Source organism: Penicillium solitum, assembly GCF_028829755.1.
Source record: "Penicillium solitum strain IBT 25940 chromosome Unknown utg000009l_segment0_segment0, whole genome shotgun sequence".
Taxonomy (NCBI): domain Eukaryota; kingdom Fungi; phylum Ascomycota; class Eurotiomycetes; order Eurotiales; family Aspergillaceae; genus Penicillium; species Penicillium solitum.
Genome location: NW_027072128.1, coordinates 2,128,591 through 2,153,163, shown reverse-complemented (window position 1 = coordinate 2,153,163; position 24,573 = coordinate 2,128,591). Strand labels below are relative to the sequence as shown.

General features: G+C 50.0%; 10 protein-coding genes across 10 annotated transcripts; 4 read left to right on the top strand and 6 right to left on the bottom strand.

The window, feature by feature from the left end:
- Positions 1 to 67: 67 nt before the first annotated feature.
- On the top strand, positions 68 to 2,298 carry N7455_011902 (GTPase-activating protein GYP1; the record flags this gene model as incomplete). The annotated part of the gene is made up of 8 exons (XM_040953783.2): positions 68 to 91; positions 162 to 177; positions 251 to 260; positions 341 to 457; positions 531 to 1,000; positions 1,054 to 1,934; positions 1,986 to 2,078; positions 2,134 to 2,298. 8 exons carry the CDS (start codon positions 68 to 70, stop codon positions 2,296 to 2,298), a joined length of 1,776 nt encoding a protein of 591 aa, XP_040815614.1.
- An 81-nt stretch (positions 2,299 to 2,379) lies between these two features.
- On the bottom strand, positions 2,380 to 3,790 carry N7455_011901 (dimethyladenosine transferase; the record flags this gene model as incomplete). The annotated part of the gene is made up of 5 exons (XM_040953892.2): positions 2,380 to 3,070; positions 3,151 to 3,215; positions 3,273 to 3,494; positions 3,551 to 3,588; positions 3,646 to 3,790. 5 exons carry the CDS (start codon positions 3,788 to 3,790, stop codon positions 2,380 to 2,382), a joined length of 1,161 nt encoding a protein of 386 aa, XP_040815742.2.
- Positions 3,791 to 3,990: 200 nt separating this feature from the next.
- On the top strand, positions 3,991 to 6,997 carry N7455_011900 (U4/U6-U5 snRNP complex subunit PRP6; the record flags this gene model as incomplete). The annotated part of the gene is made up of 3 exons (XM_040953909.2): positions 3,991 to 4,370; positions 4,473 to 6,762; positions 6,854 to 6,997. The coding sequence occupies 3 exons, from the start codon at positions 3,991 to 3,993 to the stop codon at positions 6,995 to 6,997; spliced, it is 2,814 nt and encodes a 937-aa protein (XP_040815761.2).
- Positions 6,998 to 7,569: 572 nt separating this feature from the next.
- N7455_011899 (TADA1 family protein) lies at positions 7,570 to 9,118 on the bottom strand (the record flags this gene model as incomplete). The annotated part of the gene is made up of 4 exons (XM_040953977.2): positions 7,570 to 8,243; positions 8,340 to 8,448; positions 8,511 to 8,785; positions 8,911 to 9,118. The coding sequence occupies 4 exons, from the start codon at positions 9,116 to 9,118 to the stop codon at positions 7,570 to 7,572; spliced, it is 1,266 nt and encodes a 421-aa protein (XP_040815572.1).
- Positions 9,119 to 9,456: 338 nt separating this feature from the next.
- Positions 9,457 to 12,857, bottom strand: N7455_011898 (FUSC family protein; the record flags this gene model as incomplete). Its single annotated transcript, XM_040953846.2, has 6 exons — positions 9,457 to 9,557; positions 9,619 to 9,780; positions 9,834 to 10,934; positions 10,994 to 11,402; positions 11,455 to 12,762; positions 12,813 to 12,857. 6 exons carry the CDS (start codon positions 12,855 to 12,857, stop codon positions 9,457 to 9,459), a joined length of 3,126 nt encoding a protein of 1,041 aa, XP_040815715.2.
- Positions 12,858 to 13,220: 363 nt separating this feature from the next.
- N7455_011897 (WD40 repeat domain-containing protein) lies at positions 13,221 to 15,168 on the bottom strand (the record flags this gene model as incomplete). The annotated part of the gene is made up of 3 exons (XM_040953937.2): positions 13,221 to 14,951; positions 15,012 to 15,100; positions 15,153 to 15,168. 3 exons carry the CDS (start codon positions 15,166 to 15,168, stop codon positions 13,221 to 13,223), a joined length of 1,836 nt encoding a protein of 611 aa, XP_040815579.1.
- Positions 15,169 to 15,552: 384 nt separating this feature from the next.
- N7455_011896 (mitochondrial 37S ribosomal protein bS18m) lies at positions 15,553 to 16,330 on the bottom strand (the record flags this gene model as incomplete). The annotated part of the gene is made up of 3 exons (XM_040953794.1): positions 15,553 to 15,759; positions 15,852 to 16,087; positions 16,192 to 16,330. 3 exons carry the CDS (start codon positions 16,328 to 16,330, stop codon positions 15,553 to 15,555), a joined length of 582 nt encoding a protein of 193 aa, XP_040815596.1.
- A 237-nt stretch (positions 16,331 to 16,567) lies between these two features.
- Positions 16,568 to 18,996, top strand: N7455_011895 (uncharacterized protein; the record flags this gene model as incomplete). The annotated part of the gene is made up of 2 exons (XM_040953757.2): positions 16,568 to 18,774; positions 18,828 to 18,996. 2 exons carry the CDS (start codon positions 16,568 to 16,570, stop codon positions 18,994 to 18,996), a joined length of 2,376 nt encoding a protein of 791 aa, XP_040815753.2.
- An 879-nt stretch (positions 18,997 to 19,875) lies between these two features.
- On the top strand, positions 19,876 to 21,832 carry N7455_011894 (uncharacterized protein; the record flags this gene model as incomplete). The annotated part of the gene is made up of 5 exons (XM_040953956.2): positions 19,876 to 20,025; positions 20,086 to 20,554; positions 20,609 to 20,973; positions 21,027 to 21,383; positions 21,440 to 21,832. 5 exons carry the CDS (start codon positions 19,876 to 19,878, stop codon positions 21,830 to 21,832), a joined length of 1,734 nt encoding a protein of 577 aa, XP_040815818.2.
- A 758-nt stretch (positions 21,833 to 22,590) lies between these two features.
- Positions 22,591 to 24,422, bottom strand: N7455_011893 (cytochrome P450; the record flags this gene model as incomplete). Its single annotated transcript, XM_065606775.1, has 5 exons — positions 22,591 to 23,048; positions 23,120 to 23,692; positions 23,751 to 24,130; positions 24,206 to 24,269; positions 24,323 to 24,422. The coding sequence occupies 5 exons, from the start codon at positions 24,420 to 24,422 to the stop codon at positions 22,591 to 22,593; spliced, it is 1,575 nt and encodes a 524-aa protein (XP_065459941.1).
- Positions 24,423 to 24,573: the final 151 nt, after the last annotated feature.

Sequence of the window (24,573 nt, the reverse complement as noted above, 5' to 3'; positions counted from 1 at the left end):
TTACAGTGCCACCCCGCACGTGTATTAGACTCCCGCATGAGCACACCACTTTCGGAATCCCCACACGATGGCGAACAAGAAAGGCCAGCAGGTATGTCTATCTTCCTAGCTCTGAGGCTATCTTGAATGCTTCTGTGACATTGAGCTAACTGGATCGCCAGGAAATGGTCCAGGTTGGTCCGTATCTTGTCCCTCCCCTTGCATTTTAATCGCAGCTATAGCTTACATGGTCTTTCTCGCCATTTCACAGATAAGTCGGAGTAAGTGAAAGCTTTATATGCACTTTTCTACAGCTATAAAAACAGCTGCCAGGTCTGTTTAATGCTAATATCCTTTGAAGACGTGCCGAATCGCCCTTCTGGGCTGGCCGAAATACGTCTTCAAACCAGGGATCATCGAAGTTCTATGGCTCGAATACTGTTGTTGGCGCATCATACTCACATGCCAATATTGTACAGTATGTTAGCAATGCATCTTACAGATATAGCAATTGATCGGAAACGATGACTGACAAGTGTCTTCTTTCGCAGACCTACCTCCTCCCACTCAGCCCCAAGAACACCACCGAAGCCATCGACGACAAATTCTGCATCAAACTTGTCTCGCAAGTCAGGAAACCTAGTCGCCTCACCTCCCCGGCAACCTTACCCCGGAATTATGACTGAAGGGGTCGACGAGTGGAGCCGTGACCCCACGGAAGAAGATGAAGATGATGATGATGACGACGAGATTGTGTACGATGATGATGAAGATGAATTCGGACTCCCTAGTCTTGCTAGTATGAGGCGGAAAAGATCTGCACCTTTGAAAGCTCAGAATATTGATTTCAGTGGTGGGGCAGCTGGAAACTCCTCGACACTTGGGTATGGGTTAGCAGCTGCAAACAGGCTGCGCGCGAATAGCGCAGATATTGCGGAAGAGCGTGGTGCCCCACTGTATCCAACTGCTCGCAAGGGGGATGGGAAGATCCTTCGGCCTCAATACAAGGACATCCTACAAGGTATGTATGAGTTGGATGGCTGAAAAAAAGTAGGATCATGCTGACATTTATAGACCCTGCTAATGCTTTGAATCTCATCAACCACTCCGCACCTCCTATAGATGCTTCACCCAAGGAGAGGGACATCCATTCGAGTCGCATTACACGAATTAACAAGTTCAAGCGCATCTTGCAAGCAAGTACGGTATCTCCCACCGAGCTGCGGGATCTCGCATGGTCAGGTGTCCCTGAGGAGGTGCGGCCAATGACTTGGCAACTTCTCCTTGGCTACCTTCCTACAAATAGTGAGCGCCGTATCTCCACCCTGGAACGGAAGCGCAAGGAGTACCTTGACGGAGTCCGGCAGGCCTTTGACCGTGGTAGTGGGACAAGCTCTGCAAACCCCCCTTCAACTAAGGGCCGCGGCAGAGGACTTGATGAGGCGGTTTGGCACCAGATTAGCATTGATGTTCCACGCACCAGTCCCCACATTCCGCTTTACGGCTATGAAGCTACCCAGCGGTCTTTGGAACGCATCCTTTATCTTTGGGCCATCCGACACCCAGCAAGTGGCTATGTTCAAGGTATTAATGATCTGGTCACACCATTCTGGCAGGTCTTCCTGGGCGTTTACATAACCGATCTAAACGTTGAAGAAGGCATGGACCCAGGTCAATTGCCTCGGAGTGTGTTAGACGCGGTGGAAGCGGACACTTTTTGGTGTCTGACAAAGCTACTAGACGGTATCCAGGACAACTACATTTATGCTCAGCCTGGCATTCACCGACAGGTCAGGGCACTACGAGACTTGACAGTGCGCATCGATGCAGCACTCGCAAAGCATCTGGAGCAAGAAGGTGTAGAATTTATGCAATTTAGTTTCCGATGGATGAACTGCTTGCTCATGCGGGAAATGAGCATCAAAAACACGATACGCATGTGGGACACGTACATGGTACGTTTTCCCTCAGGAGACTGTTTTGTATGATACTGATCGTCATTCTAGGCCGAGGAGCAGGGCTTCTCTAGATTCCACCTTTATGTTTGCGCCGCATTCTTGGTCAAATGGACAGATCAATTGGTCAAGATGGATTTCCAGGTACGATTTTGTAATCGAATATCGCCATTATTAACATGAACTAACGTTCTCGCAGGAGGTTATGATGTTCCTCCAGGCATTACCAACGAAGGGTTGGACCGAGAAAGACATTGAACTCTTACTCAGCGAAGCATTTATCTGGCAGAGTCTGTTTCAAGACTCACGTGCTCACCTCCGGCCTGCTGGTGATGAACCTCCTGAAAATGGTATCTTTTATTGATAGTAATCATAATTCATGATCCGAATTCTCAACTTCTATTTTCGGATGCTTTTCCCCCAGGGCAGACATGGTCTTTCTCGCTCAGTTGAAATGGATGCCCTTTTGGTTGAATGCCCACAGCAGCTTCAAGAAATCATTCTCATCACACATTCTCGCGCGCCTATCCCCGAGCCCAGTGTCATCCTCCAGGACCTGGCGCACCTTCTCACGAACTAGCTCTGCAACCTTGCCACGCTTCTTGCGCGAAGCTCCGCTCTTGAGTGCTGCTTCGAGGCGGGCATTTGTGCTCTCTTTGAAGAAATCAGGAACATCGTCATCGTCCATCTCCATGACCTCGTCGGCTGGTTCCTCGACAGCCTCTTCCTCTTCCTGCTCCTCGCCCATGTCAATTGCCATGGCATCGTCATTGGCGACTTCAACTGGGCCATCCTCCACAGGAATGTCATGTTGCGCACACCATGTCCGATAGTTTGCCTCTAGCAATTCCATGATGCTTGTCGTACCAATGAAACTGGACCGGAGAGTCTTGTTCTTCCGTACGAAAACAATTCGCAAAAGACCATCCCACTCCTCGTAGTTGATCTGTGGCCGTGGGTTCTTGGGGACCATTCGAATAACGCTTGACTCGACCTGCGGCGGTGGCTTGAAGTTGTTCTTGCCAACCTTCATGATATGATCAATCTTGGCCCACATTTGAGCATTGACTGAAAGTCGACTGTAAAGTTTGTCGCCGGGCTTGGCGAATAAACGCAGAGCGAATTCGCGTTGGAACCTGTATGGAAGGTTAACATGTAAGCTTTCAATTACACAGAACGGCTCTGAAAACTTCCAGCCTTGATGACGGGGACTTACATGAGTACGCAGGAACGAGGCGCCGGAGATGTAGCGAGGAGCTTGAATGTGAGAGGAGAAGAGATCTTGACTCTGTTAGACTTGGGAAGAACCTTGGGAAAAATATCTGGAGTTGTATGTACCTGGTAGGGAGTATTACTGATGCAGACATCGAAGTATGGGAGCTCCGTCTTCATGACATCTCCAAGAATGACCTCCAGGCGCTTTTGGTATGGGGTGGACTGGAAGCGTTTGGTGACTTCTGCAGCCATACGAGGATCCAATTCCACGGCAATGCATTTCTTTGCCTTTTCCAGAATCTTGGCTGTCAAGTTACCAGTACCGGGACCAATTTCGAGGACGATCTGTTGATTCACACTATTAGTGTTTGTCAAGCCAATCCATGTCTTTTGTAACTCACATCGCTTTGCTTGAGCTCGGCCTTTTCCACAATTGCAGCTAGATTCCCAATCTATTAGCTACAGTAGATATAATGCAGTGAAAGCTAGTCCCTACCAGCAATACCAGGGTTCTTCAGAACGTGCTGGCCAATATCAGTGTTCATCTTGAAGATGCTGTGAGCAGCTTTTGTTTTGGCAGCAGCATCTGATAGACCCTGTGAAGCGGCGCTATTGCGCTTCGGCTTGTTAACTTTGGGCATCTTGGAGTAATGAGCCTCTGGAATTTGACAGTTATCCAAAGAGACGAGAGAAAACGTGCGGCAACAAAGCACATGGACTTCAATGTGGGCGGGAACTTTTTTTACGATAAGATTGTCGGCGCCGGAATTACAATTATCCGAGCCCGCCTTCGCCTTCTGCGCCGGCGATGTCGAACCCTTTGACTTGTGTTGTGCCCAACATGGCGTCTGGACAAAAGAATTTCCTAGATCAGGGCGCGCCTGAGAACTACGTCGCTGGTCTAGGTCGTGGTGCGACTGGTTTCACCACTCGCTCCGATCTTGGCCCGGCGCGTGAAGGACCTACGCCCGAGCAGATCCAGGCTGCTCTAACCAAGAGAGCTCAGCTTCTAGGAGCTGCTGCACCCACTGCCTACGGGGCCACTACTCGCGAGAAAGGTGGAAAAGAGGAAGATAAGGAGGAGGAAGATGAGCGGTTCCAGGATCCCGACAACGAGGTCGGACTGTTCGCATATGGACAGTTCGACCAAGAAGACGACGAGGCAGACCGCATCTACCAAGAGGTAGATGAGAAGATGGACAAGCGCCGGAGAGCTCGCAGGTTAGTCATATCCCTCCCACCCCCCCTCCGAAACCATTTGTTTATCGGGTCAGCCCCGGTTGTTTGGACAGAGTACCGACTTGAATCGCTCGCCACCTACAGGGAAGCTCGAGAGAAAGCCGAACAAGAAGAATACGAACGCAATAACCCCAAGATCCAACACCAATTTGCCGATCTGAAACGCACACTCGCCTCGGTATCCGAAGAAGACTGGGCCAACCTCCCGGAAGTTGGAGATTTGACGGGCAAGAATCGGCGAGATAAACAGAATGCCCGACAGCGCCACTACGCCGTTCCGGATAGTGTGATTGCTGGCGCGAGAGACTCAGCTCAATATGGTACGACAATCGCCGAAGACGGCACGGAAACGGCTATCGACCAAGGAGAAAGCGCCGACGGCACCATGACAAACTTCGCAGATATCGGTGCGGCGCGTGATAAAGTGCTGAAGGTCCGACTTGACCAGGCTGCGCTAGGGTCATCCGGTGATAAATCCGGGACTGCTACGAATATCGACCCCAAGGGTTACCTCACCAGCTTGACACAATCAGAAGCCAAGGCAGGTGAAGTCGAGGTGGGCGATATCAAGCGAGTTCGTACCCTATTGGAATCCGTCACCAAGACCAATCCTAAACATGCTCCTGGTTGGATTGCCCTAGCTCGTCTGGAGGAGCTTGCTGGCCGGATTGTCGCCGCTAGGACTCTTATCGCTAAAGGCTGTGAGCTCTGCCCCAAAAGCGAAGATGCATGGCTAGAAAATATTCGACTCAATGAAGGCCACAACGCCAAGGTCATCGCAGCGAATGCTATCAAGAACAATGACCGTTCCACAAGACTGTGGACTGAGGCTATGAGATTAGAAACGGACACCCGTGCCAAGAAGAATGTTCTTCGACAAGCTATTTTGCACATTCCCCAATCGGTGCAAATTTGGAAAGAAGCTGTCAATCTAGAAGACGATCCCGCCGATGCGCGCTTGCTGTTGGCAAAGGCTGTTGAAATCATTCCGCTGTCAATCGAGTTGTGGCTTGCCCTTGCTCGCCTTGAAACCCCCGAAAATGCACAAAAAGTCTTGAACGCTGCCCGCAAGGCTGTTCCTACTAGCTACGAAATCTGGATTGCTGCAGCTCGACTCCAGGAGCAGATGGGTACATTCGCCAAGGTCAATGTCATGAAGCGTGCTATTCAGTCTCTAGCCCGAGAGAACGCCATGCTGAAGAGAGAGGAATGGATCACCGAAGCCGAGAAATGCGAAAGCGAGGGCGCTGTGCTTACATGTGGTGGTATCATCCAAGAGACTCTCGGATGGGGCCTGGATGAGGATGATGACCGAAAAGATATCTGGATGGACGACGCAAAGGCCAGTATTGCCCGTGGTAACTATGAAACGGCCCGGGCAATTTACGCTTACGCCCTGCGGGTCTTTGTGAACCGCCGATCAATCTGGCTTGCGGCAGCGGATCTGGAGCGCAACCACGGCACCAAGGAAGCTCTCTGGCAGGTCCTGGAAAAGGCAGTCGAAGCGTGCCCCCAGAGCGAGGAGCTCTGGCTCCTCCTTGCCAAGGAGAAATGGCAGTCTGAAGATATTGACGGTGCTCGACGAGTCCTCGGTCGTGCCTTCAACCAAAACCCCAACAACGAAGATATCTGGCTGGCTGCTGTCAAGCTAGAGGCCGACGCCAAAAAGACCGACCAAGCCCGAGAGCTTCTGGCCACTGCCCGCCGTGAGGCCGGCACAGATCGCGTGTGGACCAAAAGCGTTTCTTTCGAGCGGCAGCTCGGTAACATCGACGACGCTTTGGATCTAGTCAACCAAGGCCTGCAACTCTTCCCGAAGGCTGACAAGCTCTGGATGATCAAGGGCCAAATTTACGAAGCGCAGAACAAGTTCCCACAGGCGCGCGAGGCATACGGAACAGGCACCCGAGCCTGCCCCAAGTCTGTTGCGCTGTGGCTACTCGCTTCCCGACTGGAAGAAAAAGCGGGCGCCGTCGTCCGGGCTCGATCCGTCCTCGACCGAGCCCGTTTGGCTGTCCCCAAGAGCGCAGAGCTCTGGACTGAAAGTGTGCGCGTTGAACGTCGCGCCAATAACATCGCCCAGGCCAAGGTCCTCATGGCGCGCGCGATCCAGGAAGTCCCAACATCGGGACTTCTGTGGAGCGAAAGTATCTGGTATCTCGAGCCCCGCGCTCAGCGTAAGGCACGCAGTCTGGAAGCTATCAAGAAGGTCGAGAACGACCCAATTCTGTTCATCACTGTCGCGCGCATCTTCTGGGGCGAGCGTCGGTTGGAGAAGGCCATGACCTGGTTTGAGAAGGCTATCGTCTTGGATAGTGATTACGGTGATGGCTGGGCTTGGTATTACAAGTTCCTTATGCAGCATGGCACTGAGGTTAGTTATCCCCATCTCCCCCCCTTTTTTAATTCATTCCTTGGGCTCTGTGTTATCTTTGGAATATCCCGCTAATATCTATATGTTACAGGAAAAACGAGCAGATGTCGTGTCGAAGTGCATCTCGATGGAACCCAAGCACGGTGAGATCTGGCAGTCCATCGCGAAGGACCCGGCCAATGCCCACAAGACTACCGAGGAGATTTTGAAGCTTGTCGCAAATACAATCAACTAGCTGGCATGTTCTTTGCGGGTGTGTAATCTACAGGCGTTTCGGGGGCAAACCGCCCATGGAATTCAATCTTCGACAGGGATTTGTCTCTGTTAGACTCATGTCTAAAAAGTCCAGAGTTCTAATATGTAACAATGTAATAACTTCTCAAGATAACCAAGTTATAAAGTAGAATTCCTGGGTATAGAACAAGCTTGACCTCATCTTCCAAACAGGGGTCATGGCTATTCAGCTTTTTAGTTTCTTTGTCTTCTCTGAGCTTTCCCTTCATCCTCCAGATGTCGACCGCTTCGCCTTGTCCCTTAAGAAGTGATACTGTACATGACCATAATAGGGAGAAGGTGAAACATAGGGGACAAGGCAGAGGCGATCGAGAACGGATAAGACAATATCTTCAAACTCCAAATTCGTATGCAAATCGTGTGGCGTCACAAAATAGTGACAACCTCCCTTGGTAGTACCCAGACGCCGTGAGCCACCATCCAAAACCGTGAGTATAGCAAAAAAAGAGCAAAAAAGCATGTAATGTAGCATGTATGAAACGTGGAAAAAAAGACAACGGGGGTATAAAATTCTCATGCGGCCATGGACAGACACTCGTCGAGTAAAGAGCTCAACTGATCTCGATCACCAAGCGTGCCGCCTTCCCAGTCTAGCAGAGAACCGTCTTCGTCTTCATCTTCGTCCAAGTCCATCTCGTCTTCGGGTTTGATTTCCTGATGTGGCTCACCAACGCCGTTCTCCAACCGCTCGTGTCTTTCAGTCTCGAGTTCGTCTTCGAAGTACCCGTTCATGATCTGGTCTACAATGAGTGGCATGTGGCCGAGGACACCACCGCCCAGCTCCAAAGTTAACCGCAGATCTCTGACGCCCAATGGTTTTCGAATGTTGGCCTCTCTCGCTTCAACGGGGAGTAGACCTGTGGCGGCATCCTTCACAATTTCTCCACGTGTGTATGCGAGCTCTTCGACTTCCAGTTGGTGTCGGTATTGACGCATCATCATGTTGTTGATTGTACCGGACGGGCCATTCGAACGGGTGCGCGAGAATACCGCGGACAAAACTTCCTTCACGAAAGTTTCCGTCGCGATTGCCATGAACTCAGCGCATGGCAGCCCAGCACCGCTGGGTAGAGATTCCTCGTAACATATGGGGACCATGCGGGCATGGATGGATTCGGCATCGGGGAATTCGCCTGTTTCTGCGGCGAGGGGCTGGGCATATCGTTTTCGGATTTCCAGTTCCCAGTCTGCAATGGAGGAGGATGGTTAGGGATTATTTCCTGATAGGGGACCACGGGAACGGAGAGGATATCTCGAGTTCGACGCGAAGGGTTTCGCCTTACTAGTTTTGTTCAGCCCGCCTGCACTTGCGGGAACCTGGCTAGGCAATTTGAATTGCTTAGCTAGATGGCTTTCTTCTAGCTCTGTGGGTACCGTCTCATTGGGATCTCGCTGGTGATCATTAGCTGTCGGTTCTGGGGAGAAGGTATTCGTCATCGTTTGCGACTACATACCTCTGGGATTCCCTTTATGCGCCGACGGTCCCTCGGAGGTAATTTCATAACCTCCGTCTTCAATCTTTGTTCCGCAGCATCTCCGGAGACGGGTTTTGACACCGTTGATGGTTTATCATTGGCCGATACCCAGTTTGCGACGCCATGATCGGGGAGGTCTCGCGTGAGGTTTCCGATGAGCGCGCATACGAAGTTGTTATGTAGATGTTCATTTTTAGGATCGGCGTATAGGAAGTAGTCGACTCGTGATGAGTATTCGCTCTGGTTGTAATGTCCTATCGGAAAACAAGAGGTCAGGAGGTGATCGAACCGAGGTCAACGCGTAGGATGGAAGGGGGAGCAGTCTGCGCGGAGCTCAAGCAATCGCTCTCCGAGGAAATTATTGCGCATCATGACATACCTAGTAAGAACAGAGCTGTGGACTCTTTATACTCGGCCCACTTGTCTCCGATGGCGGCCTTCAGGTCCGTGTAGGCATGCTCGAGCTCTAGCCGCGGCACCGATATCAGAGCTCTGGAGGTCTTTGCGGATACTGAGCCATTGGGCACGGCGCCCTTTGGATTTGAGATAGAGTCACTGCGACTCAAAGCCGCCGGATCAATCTGCATGGTTGCTGAACTCGCGAGAGCGCGACGGGCGACGCCGAAGGGCAGGGAATATTGGCACCTACGCCTTCATCAAGGAGGATTCTAGGGGTTCAAACTAGAATAGAGGAAGAGAGGATGTTGTCATAAGAGAACCTGATGAATTGAAGATGAAAATTGATGGAGTGAAAGAGATGGCGATGGGTTTGGGTGGAAGGGGAGGTTCCGACTTGCGGTTCCCCGCCAGACGCCAGAAACGGATACATCGATGTGCGCCAAACTTAGCAGCGTGGCCTTGAATGTTTACATATATTTCTCTACATTGGAATTTTAGATGCTTTTCAAATTGATTAGCTAGATTTTCAAGCTAGCTGCACTACATCTTCACTTAATACTCCAAATAGTTGTCCGATCTCCGCAATGATCTCCGTGATCTCATTCGATAATTGGCCTGTCACCAAAACTAGAAGTACAAGGGTCAGTATATTGTACTGGATATAACCAGAAACCAAAGAAATACTCACTATATGCATAAAGCAAAGCACAGTCCTCATCTGTGGTTTGTTGAGATGCTTCACGATCCAAGCGATAGCGATAGATGCGAGCAAGCAAGCGGTCTCTGGCATGCTCAATGCTAGGAAGCACATCGCTCAAAGGGTACTCGAGTTTCATTGATGAAGCAATCACTAGAAGATAATCAGCACTGCATCAAGGGAAGGGAAGTTACAGGAGGACTGACCTGATAATAGATGGCTCACGCGAGCAGACAGCTGTTGCCGTTCTAATTTTGTGTATTGAAGAAGGCTGATTTCACCTTCAGTGGCCACATCATTCTTCATCAGCTCGATGTTCATAGTGTGGAAAGAGTTCACCATGCTGCGTGTACGGCGAACAATATTGGCATAAGAGGCTTCAGGGAATGCACTCTTCAATTCAAATTCGGAGCCCGCCGCAGCTTGAAGAGTCTCCAACCGAGACAAAAATCTTTCAATCTCCAGCTTCTCTCGGGGCGTCATGTATAAAACAGACCTTTCACCTTTAGCCATAATGGATAAGGGATCGCGTTTCCAAACAAGACTAAGGTGCAGCCAGATAAGACTTAGGCTCTCCTTGAGCCTACGTCTTGCGCTGATGGGCCAGATCATTCGAGTGATGATGATTCCCCAAATACATCCAGACAATACAGCAACAACTCGATGAAGTGCAATTTCGGTCATGATTGGATTAGAACCACCTTCGTCTTCGTCCAAATTTGCCGCCTTCTGGGAGAGGGAATAGCCGTATAGCACGGAGAGGTTGTACGTGAGCATGATGAACCGGCCCATGGGCCCATTCCCACGAACAATAGTGATGTATCCAGTCCAGACTGCCATTATCCATCCCAAGAACGCAAGAGCAAATACATTTCCAGCGGTGATGTTCCATGCTAGGATAGCAGCGACTGCCCCCAAACAAGTACCAAGAAACCGGGCATACCCTGTCGTGTTCGAGGCCCCGATTGTCATTGAGCAAACCAGCATGTAGGACAAGAGACCCCATTCTCCCCGCCAACGTCCATAGAACGGACGAGTTGAAGGAAGGAAAGCAGGCAGGGCGTAGAGTGCAGCTCCTGCCCCAACCTTGATCGCGTATTTTGTATCATCTCGTCGGAAGAACCCAAGACATTTCCATAAACGGTAACCGAGTCTTTGTTTAGTTGTATCATGTACTGAGGGGCCTTTTTGTGTTTGAACATTGACAGGGAGTCTATCATGTGCAATCAAGCCGTCTGATGCGTGCCTAGCATGTCCATGGAGGTGCTGCCCAGTAGCGGGTGAATTGGAAGGTCTGAAATCTGCTTCTGTAGGTAGTTAGCATCATATCCACGTCTCAACGATTGGTATGTGGAGGTATACGTACCAGCATCAGAAGAGGATATTTTAGTGGTCTCCGTGTTTTTTGACCACTGCCAGACTTTTAGCCATGACCAGGTTCGCCCATTAGGCCGCTCTTCGACTTCCAACTGCAGCTCATCTAAAATGGAAAGCATCTCTCGGAGCTGCTCACCAAATTCGAGGAGGGAAAAGCTGAAATGGCCACAGCTGGCTGAGACCTCCTCAAGATCGGCTTCGGCTTCGCGTGTCTTCAATTTCATGGTTTCCTTTTGTTGATACAACGCCGCGAGTGTGTTCTCGCGCGATTCTTTGTAAAGATCAAGCGCCCGGTCAAGACTGATTCGCAAACGACCATTCACTGAGACTTTGTAGTTCGGTGCAGGCCCAAATGGAATCTCCTTGAAGATTTCTTTCAACGTAAAGGCCAACGATCGCTGTTTCGAGTCAGTCTTGAATGTACCGAACACTTATCGAGTTCCAACTTACCATTGCAGGACCCAGATGAGAGATGAATATAGTGAAGACATCTGCTGGAAGAAGTGCGGGTCTGGGTGTTGATTCAGCACTTCCAAGATGGTGGGAACCGCCGGGAGATAATTCCTCCTCTGGTCGCTCAACAATAGGCTCCAGAAACGACCCATCGGGGAATGACCAGGATCGCTCGAGGGGCGTGAAATAGTCCACATGAGTCGAGCTAGACTGCTGATCTTCCGGAGAGGCAGATTCACGCGCGATAGTCTCACGAATCAAACTGAACTGGAGGGAAGCTGCATTACGCAGTCCTCCCATGTTATGGGTGATATCTTGCACCCAGCGGACGAGGTTCTTTTCGAGCCTGTACTCTTTTTCGGTGCCTGCCACATAGTGCTCAAGTTTAGCTTCTCGGACGAGCCTGTCCAGTTGGCTATAGGCCTTGCGGTGCCTCGCCTCTGCATCAAGGAACTCGGCCGATACAAGGACCTCCTCAGTCCCGCTCAAGAAGCTTTCCGTGATAAGTGCCATCATGAGAGCTAATGTATCAGTCACCGTGACGAGGTTCGAGCGTAGCTTTTTACGCGCAGATATGGGGAAGACGAAAAAGGATACAACCATGACCGCGAATACGCCCATCAGGACCATCTTCAAGACTTGGAAGATCTTGGCAAGAGACAAGTCGCCGCTTTGCACAGAACCCTCCTTGGTCAAAAGGGTGATTGTTGACAGCGCAGTGAGTGAACAGGCAACGTTCACTAGAGGATCTCCCAGTCGTTGCTTGGTCCAACCGACAAAGCCAAGGCCACCGCCACAAAATACTATCAGAACCATCGCATGGCCAAGGGCAGGCGATTCCAATGTGTCCTGGAAAAACATCTCCACGAACATGCTGGTAATAGTCAAGAAGGTAGAATAGCAGAAGGCCAGGAACGCGCAAATCAAGGCCTTGAACATCGCACCCTGGGATCTGGCAGGGTGAAAGTAGACCGTGACTGTAGCCACCATGTGTTTCCCATCCTGATGACCCAGCATGGCCGAGATCGCGGGGATAAAAGTTGCGAGAGATCCGACCAAATACGCAAGACTGTACTTCAAGACCCCGATTCCCGGTTCTGACCTAACGAACTGATTTGTCTGCGTCCATTTTTCATGTATACGGCGCGTGAGCGCGTCGAGGTACCCCTCATAATGTTGGATCTCGTTTGTGAGCAGCCCGCGCCTTTCCTCGGTGTCGTCGGAGATGGGTGTGGAGTTTCGGAGGTTAACGAGGCCTTTCAGGCGCTGGCCTGTTTTCGGGAGAACAAATGTAGCCTGGCGGAGCTTCACCGACAATTAGTATCTCTCAAGTCAGAAAATGCGAGAGCACATACCGTTGGGCGCGAGCGGCGGGAGCTGCTGGGAGTTCCCGACGGCATCTTTTAGGTTTCACGTACTTCGCGTGGACTCAGGGCGTTGTACAAGCCCCATGGCACATGTTTTGATGACTCGCCCTTTCTCCGCTATTTAAGAAGACGTCAGAGGGTTGTGCGGAGGTGCAGAGAGCTATGCAGGTGAATTTGTTGGCAACGATTGGAAGGTAATTACGGCCACTTCCAACTGTCATTGCCACGCACCTCTTTGTTTTGCTTTTTGCTTTTGTCTACAACTTGGGCGACTTGGGCGACTTGATATTAATAGATTTGATTCTCCATACTTTCAAATCTCTTTGATTAACAAAGAAAAGGTCAAGCTCGATCTTTATAATTTCGCAGCAAAATACAGCCACAGCTACTTCACAATTATTTCAAGCCTTCCACTTTCCACACCTTCACCGCTGCATCAGCACCAGCTGAGATGATCTTGGATCCTCCTGCCACCCACCCGACGCCATGGACGCCCTCCTTGTGAGCATTCTGTAACTCAATCCAATCGCCTGGCTTAGCCAAGCTCCAAACAAAGATGTTTGTGTCCAGCGATCCACTCACAACGTGTGAGCCGGCCTCGTTCCAGGCAAGTGATGTGATTCGTGCAGTATGCGCCGTCCAGCGGTCCGTCACCAGGCTGCCATCGGAAACCTTGAAAACCAGGACACGTCCCCGCAAGTCACCCACGGCCAAGTGTGAGGCGTCAGGGGAGAAGGCAAGAGCAGAGATTGCATTGCGAGAGGCATTGATGTCTGCCCGGGGAGAAAGCCGAGAGCTGGAGATGGCACAAATCTGAACAGATCCATTCTCACCTCCAACGGCTGCCTGAGAACCGTGTGCGGCTACAGTTGTAGCTGCAAAGTCTGTCTTGTATTCTCCGGTCTTCTTGCCATCCTGGAAGATCTCGACGGTTTCAGCTTCGCCAACAAGCACGGTCGTGCCACCAGACGCAACGCCCTTAGGCTGTCCATTGAGCTTTGAAGCGCTGCCAGTGTATGTTTTTGCAGCGGCATCGACAGAACGGAGGGTGTCGTCCCAGCCGACACTGTAAATTCTACCGCTTCCCTCTGATGTGGTTGCAAGCCCGGCGACGTAACCGGGGTGGGCATCCCCTTCGATCTCCTCAGCCTTGCCTGAGGCTACGTCCCAGTTGCAGACTCTTCCGTCAAAGCTGCCTGTCCATAAAGTTTCCTTGTTATCCACAGTAGTCTGTGCCAAGGAGGTGATGCTCTTCTGGTGACCCGAGACAACCTGGCGGGGTTCGGGGGTTCCCTCGACCAGGTAGTTCAAGTCTCCACTGAGAGACAAACTGATAAGCAGGTTATCACTTCTGCCTGGGGGCCAGACCACGCCGACTTGGTGGTCTCGAACAGCCATAGCACCCTCCTCTCCCAAGGTCCAAGTCTGTGTTGCTTTGCCAGCTTCCACATCCCAGATCTTGACAGTCCGGTCTGCACTCGCAGTAACGAACTTTCGTGAGTCCTTGGCCCAGGATACACCAAAGATACTGCCATTGTGTTCTCCTTCGCCGATTTGACCCTTGGTCTCGCCAGTCTTGCCGTCGTAGAGCCAGATCTTCCGGTCTGCGCCAACACTGACTAAGTGCGAACCATCCGGGCTAAAGCCAACTCCGTAGATATAGTTTGAGTGCTTATCAGCAATTCCGTTGTTGAACTTGAACGGCGCTCCGTGGTAGAAGACCGTCTTCTTGTCGTCACCAGCAGTGGCGGCACGCAGAGGCCGCTGCTGCCTAATTGACACGGTGTTGAGCTGTTGGGTATGGCCGTGGATCTCTCCAACGGTGTTTCCACTATCCCAAGTAATACAGTGGCCATATCTCTGCTTGCCATCGCCGACGGCAATAATACGCTGGGAGTCGCCGTCCCAGGCCAAATCGTTAATTCGACCATTAACAATGCTGTATTCACCCTTGGTGATTCCTTCGCCGACACAATCCCATACCCTCACGATTCCAGCAGCGTCACCACTTGCAACGTAGAAACCGGAGGGGGCGAAGCGTGCGACAGTTGTCTGCGCCTTGTGTTCGGTGTACTGCCTAGCGACTGCGGGGTCATCGATTGAACGCAGGAAGATGGATTTGTTGGACTATAATTGCTTGCGTCAGAACAAGGCAGTGTTATTGTAGAGATTCTTAGAATCACATACTGCATAGGCCAATCGCTCGCCTTTAGAATCAGAAGAGAGCTGGGTGGGCTGGCCGCGGGTGGTGGAGGGGCTAGGAGCCCAAATGGACTCTTTGAATATGTCAGGATAATAAAAGATAATATGAGGCTGTCAGGTTCTCACCATTCGTAAGTGACATTGCTAAGGTCTGCACTCTCAACCAGAGGAGTTGGGAGAAAGCAGAGGGAAGTCCGTTAGTCCACTGTTTATTGACTGACGTACCCGGGCCACAATAGCGGGGAACACAGCCACGCCTTGTCTACATAAAACAAGCATTTGAGAATATGTAGGAAAGAGAAATATCATGGTCAACACATACACTATATATCTGGTAGCTCCAAATATTCTAGCACAAAGGACGTTGAAAGTCGTAGCTCTCAATAAAATCAATGCATAGCGCTAAGAGTAATAATACACTAAGTCGTGGCCCTTCCACCAGACACCGGCCTGTACTTGTACAAGGAAATCTCCCCAAATCTGTTTAGAATCCCAAAAACAATGACTCCAAAGTAGTATGTTCGGCTTAGAAACCTCCAGGGCCCTCCATACGTGCCCGCATCTCGGCTGCGAGGATTTCAGGGTGTCGGTGGACACTAGGCATAAGACCCATGCCGATGGCTCTCCGGAGCGCCTTAGCAATTTTGCGCTGGTTGACAGGTCGGAGACCGGTGATGGATCGGGGCTTGATACGGCCCATGCTGGTCATATATTCAGACATGACGGAGAAGTTCTGTAATAACAAAAGAGCCAACAGTTAGTTGCTGCTAATCATGATATATACTCCATCAAAACAATGGTTCCATTGGCTCGAGGACTCCGTACCTTGTACAAATCCATAGGATTGAGGTTCAATGCATCGAAAGCATCTGTCTGAGGGTTCTGGCGCTTTCCCCATTTCTTCATCTCGGCCGGGCTAAGATCGTGAGGGGAGTAGACGTCTCCAGCCTTAAAGTCACGGGTTTGATATCTCTCAAGGGCTCGGCTCTCGCCTTGCGCCTTCTGGTCCTCGAGGAACTTCAGGCGACTGGGTAAACGGCGCCGTTGAACCACTTGGGAGGCTATCGCAACACATTAGTCGCTGATCACACTCAAATAAATGTGTTCCATATCACCAAATGGGACAACAAATAGATCATCTGGGTGTATCGGGTCCATCACATACTCTGTGAGCTTGTGGCGCGCTGGGAAGTGAAAGCGCTCATGGCAGCGGTAGAGCTCCAGCGACAGAGCGACAGGCCAACATTGGCTGTGGTCGCGGCATTGCGCAGCAATGACGACGAGGAAAAGAGGTTCAAAGACATCTTGACCTTTCAATCCCTGATTAGTTGTAGATGTTGAAGACGGTGATAGGGAGACCGGGCAACGCGGAGATGAGATCTTTTTTTGCCAAGCCTTCTTCCGCCTCCAGGTCTCTCCGCGTCGCGAACCCCCATTTTTCATGATTCCATGCGGATTGCGAGTCAACTTGGGACTACACGTTTTTTTATCCAATTCCTCTTCCTTAATTTGAGCTATAAGCTCACCCCACATCATCCATAATGCAGTCCCATCTCACGAGACGGGTCTTCCGGGCCATTATCAACAACGAACCACTTCGGTTCTCCCAATGCCATCGAAATCGTCTATTGCACACAATCACTCCTGCCCGTGTACGACCTGCTATGTCGAGTCTCCCTTATACATCACGACGCAACCTCTTTGTCTTCAGCTCGGACCCCGAGCGGTCACAATCTACTTTGCCCTCTGAAAAGGGCCTGAAACCAATGGCTGACTTGATGAGGGCACTCAAAGATAGAAGCAGAACTCCTCCGAGTGATATTCTTGCAAAGGCATTCCAAACTTTTTTCACAATGCGGCTTGAGACACCAATGCTCATCAGTCATTTCCAAGCCCGCGCGCTGATCGTCACCTTCAAACATCTAAGGGCCCAGCAGAACGAGATGGAGGAAGAAGACTGGCAGAATATTTTCTCGACTGAGAACCTCGAAAAAGTGTTAGATGTACTCTCTGAGTCTGGCTGTGCCCCACAGGCTCGCGAGGTTGTCATGAACCTTGCCCGATACGCATATCAAGAACTAAACCTCGATCACGGATTTGGTCCAGGGAAGATCAGCCGGCCGGCCCTTGCTCTCTATATCAATATCTTGGCTATGAATGGCAATCCGGAGGATGCTAGACATACCTTATTGAAGTTTTGGGGTCAAATGAGCAAGGCTGTCCCGTCACCCTGGCTCACAATTATGAAAGGATTTGCCATGAAGGACGATCTGCGACAGGTGCGGAAGATTGTTGATGAATGGGGAAACCACGGCAACAAGTTTGACCAAGCCTCGCATGGAGAGATCGTTAGATTTCTCGTTGACCACGGTCAGTGGAAAGCGGCTCAAACTGTCTACGACTCTCCAATTGCCGGTAACTCAGAACCCTCCATGGCTGCGAGAGAGGCTCTCATCAAATATTATCTGTTGAATTCGCGGGTAGAGGCGGCGGAGGAGATCTTCAAGTCTCTCCCCAATGAGCCCACCGAAGACACTGCTGGCATAATTTTGCTCTGGGAAGCAGCAAAGGGGAGCAATGCTTCTGCTCTTGCGCAAAAGGTCCATGCATGGATTGCGAAGGATTCTCAACTCAAGGGCTCCATCAACATTGACCTTGTCAATAACCTTATTCAGTATGCAAATGCGACGCAGAACCCCCAGTTGGCTTCTGATTTCATGGCGCTGGCAGGCCAGTGGGGTCTCACCCCAGATAGCCAAACTCATATCTTAGAACTGGAGTCGCGCATCCAGGCCGGCGATGTCGATGAGAGTTTGAAGATCATTGAAGAGAAGGTTGACGCGACTTTCCTCACAAGCCACAACCTACCAATTGCAAACAAGCTCATCACGATGCTCTGTCGATCCGAGAAAAAGGACGCCTTATTCGACCAAATATCCTCCCTCCTAGACCCGCTTTTCCAAGAGAACGTGCGTCTAGAATCTGCGACCATTGCTGCATTGACACACATGCTCCTTTACCGCAACGACCTCGAGGCTGTTTCAGAGTTGCTACGTCCACGACTAGGCAGCTACAGCGACGAACAGAAGATGCCGGTGCGCGACGCGCTCGCCGAGTACATTACAGACAAAAGCCAGTCCGATACAGACGTGTGGAATGCATACGAACTTCTGAAGATCGCATTCCCGGAAACGTGGGTCTCAGTCCGCACCAAAATCATGACCTCCTTCTTCAACCGGAAGCGCAGTGATCTTGCCGTCTTGGTATTTGGACATATGCGTCAAGCCGACGAACCCGGTCGACGCCCCAAGGCAGACACTTATGCGCGCTGTTTCCAGGGCCTGGCTCGCACGGCAGATGGGACCAACCTGGAACTTGTGCACAACATGTTGAAACTAGATCTTGAAGTGGATCTCAACACAAGAATCCTAAATGGTCTGATGATGGCATATGCCGCGTGCGAGATGCCAGAAAAAAGCATGGAAATTTTCAAACGGATTCTTCAGTCGGAGGAAGGCCCTTGTCACAAGACTATCACGATTTTCTTCAAGGTCTGCGAGAAGCATCACAATGGTGCCCAGGAAGCTATCAAGATGATGGGTAAGGTTAAGAAGCTGGAGATCACTGCGAACCGCCCGCTCTATTCGGCGTATATGGAGGCCTTGGCAGCGCAATGCGAGTTTGATCTGGCCGTTGAGGCTATCAACAACATGGAAGCTGAGATTGGGCTCCCTCCTACAAGCAATACGTGAGTACATATTCATTCGCTCTCTATGTTCTGATCGCTAATATATGTCCTAGCATCGGGTTGTTCTACAACGCTATCCCGTACCAATATTGGAAGGATGAGGTGGAGAAATGGGCGAGTGAGAAGTATCCCGAGCATTGGGAGCATTTGATGACGATTAAACGCACCGATCAAGAGGAAGGGCTGGAGTTTGACGGCATCTCAAATGAAGTGTCGGTGTAATAATTTTTGTATTTAAATAGCAAGCCAATGTATCATAGTCCCATAAAAGCACCGAGAAATCGTACTGTTTGAAAATCCCCTTCCCTATCGGTGGTGCCTGCAGGCAATGGGGTGCTCGCGGCGGATATCGGGACCTTTTGGGATATAGCGACATGCTGGGCAACGAAAACAAAGTCGGCGAAAAGGGAGCGACAAATATCATAAGAGTAGACATGTAATAAAGATAGGTCAATACATCTTTAGATATTCATCATGCCTAAACTCTGGGTTAATATGGTCTTTAGTGTTCTTTTAAATAAATATATCCCCCCCCCCTCTCGCATACATATATAGTTCCTTTCTCCACGCAACAATGTTTTCTGGGATTCTCCCAGTCTCTGCGCCCCTAACCTTGGAAGCTAGAAACAATTCGATGTGATTTCCCCCACAAGTCATAATCCGCCTTTTGAACTGCATGAAATCAGCTCCCAAAGGGGGGCCAGACCAGGCGGTTGTTTGCCTTGTTTCAGCCGCATATTCTCGGAAGAAACCCTGTTCCATCAGATCATTCAACAGCGTGGGACTCCAGTGATATTGAGAAATCGGGATGAGCCATTTGGCGCTTTGGACTGGTCAACAGCGCTAGTATTCCCAGCCCATTCCACACGGTCTATTAATTCGCCATCACAGGGAATTCATTGGGCTGGGGCGCATGTATGTAGCACTGATTAGCGCCGAGGCGCTCCCACCAGCTACGGTCAGCTGGGATTAATAAGTGCTGATGGTTTTGCTTTTTATTGCTTCTCACTGAAGATATATCTTCACCAAAGTGCAGCTGGCGTGGTTTAATCCCAGTTTTCGCGAGTTTCTTTTTTTGATGCTATAGAACACTCGGGCACTATGGCTGAGTCTTTCGTACGCCCGCCCACTGGCTTGACTCGTTCGAGGACACTTATCGATCTGGAAGACTTGGCTGCGCAAACTGGTCGTGGCAGAAGACAGATTCGGCAAAGGCACCAGGATCTCGCTAGCAGGATAACTAGAGTTTTTGTGAGCCACCTCCCCCAAACAAAACCGCTTCTTCAGAACGACAATAGCTAAAACGCAAAGTCCCCACGCGATTCCAATTTTGATGAGATACTTAAGATTATCTCTGACGAGGAGACCCTGAAGAAGGACTACCTGAAAATCACCGGACGACCCAACCTAGGCCTAGTTGAACAAACCTTCACGTATAAAGCGACTGATGCGGAAGAGCTTACATTTGAGAGAAAGGATACCTGGTCCGCGTGCTTTGAGCGGTTACGCTCTGCTGCAGAGAAAAATGAGAATGAGTTGGAAATCTGCCTCGTTACCTCCGACACTACGCATCTTGGCCGCACGTTTTCCTTTATTCACAGAATCTTCTTTGTCGGCCATGATCGTTTTCAACAAGCTTATTCCCTGACGAGTCAAATAGCCATCCGTATTCTCCACAACCAGTGGAAATTCAGTGATCAAATAATGGCTAGCATTACCGAAAGCCTATGTCCAAAGGAGGGTTCTCTCTCGGCATGGCAACCAAAGCTGCCATTTCAACGTACAGTACCTGGTCGATCCAAGCTCTTATTCCTGTACTAACTAGGCATGAAAGGTAAAACAGCGCAAATAGAAGGCTCCGCCCAGGTGCCATTGACGTTTGCGTTCAAATGGATTGATGCTCCGTACTACGCGACGGACCTTTCAGTTTACGTGCTTCGGCCATATGGAAGATACCCCCAAGTAAAGACATTGGAGGTGATTTTAACCTCGACGCAATATGACCAGACTCGACGGGCGATTGTGGTTGTCAACTCTCACAACACCCTAGCGGAGTTACGCCACTTGCTCCCCCAAATATTTCAACATGAAGTTTCCGGGCTTCCTTATATATTGCGGCTCTTCCGAGCTTTCTGTGCTAAAACCACCGATGAGACCGCCACTTTTCTAACAAAGACATGGGACGATATCAATTATATGGTGAGCATTACTACCCGCGACAACCAACCCTGTACTGGGGCTGATTTGTCTAGGCTTACGAAGGACGGCTTCGGCCCTCTGGAAGCAAGATGAAATATCTTCGGCATCTAGAAGACTGCCACCATGTCGCTAAAGATTGCTGTCAAAAAAACCGATGTACCCTTCAGGTGCTGCTCGACCAAGTTAACTTGATTCAAGGACCACGCACTAATGACGAGACAAACCTAATTAATGAGCTTGAAATAGCGAGGAATGATCTAGAGTACCTCCATGACGAAATTGAGTCCTCGTTGCAAAGAATACCGGATGTATGTCGAGACATTCGCGAGCAATTGGATTTTGTCCAAATACGTCGAACAAACATCTTGGGCATTCTCGCTGGACTATACCTACCACTTGCGTTTGTGACCGTGAGTTCTTGATATGGCCCCCTTGGATTCATTTATTCTGATTCATTCAATTCCAGAGTTTCCTAGGTATGAATCTTGAACAATACACGCAACTTCAACCATCTTGGCGCAATGTCACCAGGACCAACCCGGACAACATCACCACCTCCCATTCCGAGATTGTGGACTCGGGAGCCAACCAAGCATGGTCTTTGGAATTATTTTTCGAGATTGAAGTGCCACTTATGGTTGGCACAATACTTATACCCCTTGTCATCGGAAGCATCATTCGAGCGTTCCTGCGAGCGATTGGACATGGAAGAACTTGGTGGCGTCTTATAGTTGCTTCTTTGGTTGTCTGGTCAGTTACCATCACTTTGAAGAGCTTCAGTGCCTCGATCGCTAACGGCCGTTGCCGCAGTTATTGCACCCTCTCATCCCTATATGATACTTCACGGCGGGGCCGTTGATGTTTATACCGTTCTATTTGTTTATATTGCTCAATCTTACCATGTCTATCCAAGGGAAGAAGAAAAATTGGACTTCCCTCATCTACTGGTACATGAACACGTGCTTCATGGCAGTGGTTACGCTTTCTCCGGTGGATGATAAAGGTGCAGCGATCATGGGAGCCATCTATGGAATTTCTCTTTTCGTTGCCTGGTGGCTGAAGCCGGATTTGTATTACAGATGGGACCAAGGAAGAAGGTATAAATCGAAGGAAAGCTGATAAACCAGCGTCCGGCGATTGTTTCCCTGTTCTATGCAACTTCTTAGCTTGGATATAGGGGCCCAAATTAGAAAATATCTTCCGAGATTGGGAGGCCAAGTCTTTTAGTTCAGAGTCAATGGAAAGAATCCAAGTCCTTGCCATCGCAATTGCGGGTCTAGTCCTAGATGGACGATACGATAGCGAGGGTAGAAATATAAAATTTCCTTACAGATATCAAGGATCCCTGGCTATACAAAAAAAGTGCCCAGACGGGTTGAGCACAAATGAACCGACGTTGCTGCAAATCCACAGAACACAAACAATGAGCCATCGAGATATTTTAGCTATGGCAATAGATAAGACCAGACTAGAATTGAAGAAAGCTATATTAAACCCAGACCAAGTATCGAGAGCACCTGGAAAAAGAAAAACGAACATCAGGAAAGAACATCCGATCATTCTCCTCCCTAACCACATCTCCATCAATGATTTCAATCCGTCTGTCTTGACTATAGACTATCCCTCAGTGAACCTAGAAAACACATCCGTCGTCGCAGTGGCATATTCCCTCTCAATCGTAGCCCGAATGATCTCATTGCGTACCACGGGTCGACAAGAATAGTCTTTGGCACAGTAAAGGAACCCGTTATGATATCCACTGACCGGATCACTATCCACTGGACCCTCTCCCGGCTGGAAGTCAAATGCCCACAGCAGCTTAGCAATGGCCAGGAACATATTGCGTTCGGCTAGGTGGATGCCAGGACAGATCCGGCGCCCGACCCCGTAGCCGTAGTGATCGCGACGCTCCCATGTTCCTGCCACATAGTCTGGAGCCAATTGAGAATGTTTGGCAAAGCGTTCGGGGATGAAAGCAGTTGGGTCATCGGGTTGAGACGGATCCATGTGTATTCCCCAGGTGTTGACTAAGACTGTTGTGCCTTTGGGGAGGAATTTGCCATCGACCCAGTCATCTGGCATAGAGGTTAGAAGATGATAATGATTTGGAAGGAAGGGCAACGAAGGAAAAAAACAATAGCCCTACCCTGTCCCAGTGCATGGGGAAAACAGAGTGGAAGTATAGGCCTCCACCGGTGACCTTCCTTGACAATCATATTGATATAAGGAAGTCGCTCAAAGTCCTCCCAAACAGGCGACCGGTTGTAGCCGACCACAGCATCAATCTCAGCCTGCGCCTTTCGTTGAACATCGGGGTTCTGGATCAATGCTTGCACAATAGCTAAGGTGAGACTGGAGGTGGTGTCTGACCCCCCTTCCATCAGAACACCGCCGATAAAAGCCAGTTGGTGCCAGGGGAGATTATGTTTCTCCTGGCTATCCAAGACCTTGTCCATAAAAGTACCATTGTTGTGGCCCTCTTCCCGTCGCTTGATCACCTTGTTCAAGATGTTGACGTAGAGGGTCTCCATCTGCACACCGATGGACTTGGCCCGGTCGATATAGTTGTTAAACATCCATTGTGGCAACAGTTTCAACCATGGGAATAAGTCTACTGGTGGTGTTGCGCCGGTTTCCATGACTTGCGACCATTCCTCCATAAGTTTATAAAGCCGTTGCATGTTCGATCCCTTCCGGTTCGCCGTGCGGATTCCGAATACTGTGGTGATAGGTGTTTAGGGGTTATTCACACAGTGAATCCATTTTGGGAGACATACCGATCGAGTTGGTGATACTGTTACTGTACCGCTTGGGATGGGCCATATGGTGCTCCGGGTCGATCATGTAGTCTCGCACGAGCTGTATAGCTTCGGCGTTGACGATTTCGGTTTGGTGGTTTTCCACCATTGTCTCCATGAAGTGCTGGTGAACCAGTCGTCGGAAGGTGCGCCACTGGTCGCCATAATGCATGACCAGTAGGTGATTGCCCTTGGTGATGAGATCGTGCGACACAAAGGAGTGGGGCCGGTGGCTGTAGATGCCGCTCTTGCGATCGAGGACTTCTTTGACTAGTCGGCGATCGGTGATGACGGCCATATTGCCATTTCCGATCTTGAGCATGTATAACCCACCATACTGGGCGGCCCATTCGGTGAATCTGAACCCCGCAAGACAATGGCGGTGAGAATTTCCTGCGTGCTTCGAAGGAGAAGGGGGAGGTCATTTGACATACTTGATATGGGTGTACTTCTTTGCGATCTGGTGAATGTTTCCAATAAAGGGTAGAGTAGGTGGTCCTACTCCAGATGAGTAAATCCACTCTCAGTCTATCTTGAAGCTGAATACTCACCGGTGGGCATGGTGTTAATTCGATGACCGTAGGTGAAGGCATATCGCACGAGCACGATGACTGGCAACAATACCAGGAGGGATAGCAATGATGGTTCCATAGTTAAGGAGATTTGTCCGGGTTGAATCCTTTGGGCGCTTGGGTTTCTTCTACATGGAGATGAGTGTGGGGTATGCTGACTTATAGATCGAAGGCAAGGGGGCCATGCCCAAGGTACAAAGTACATAATGGGATTAGTTGCGATCGCCAAA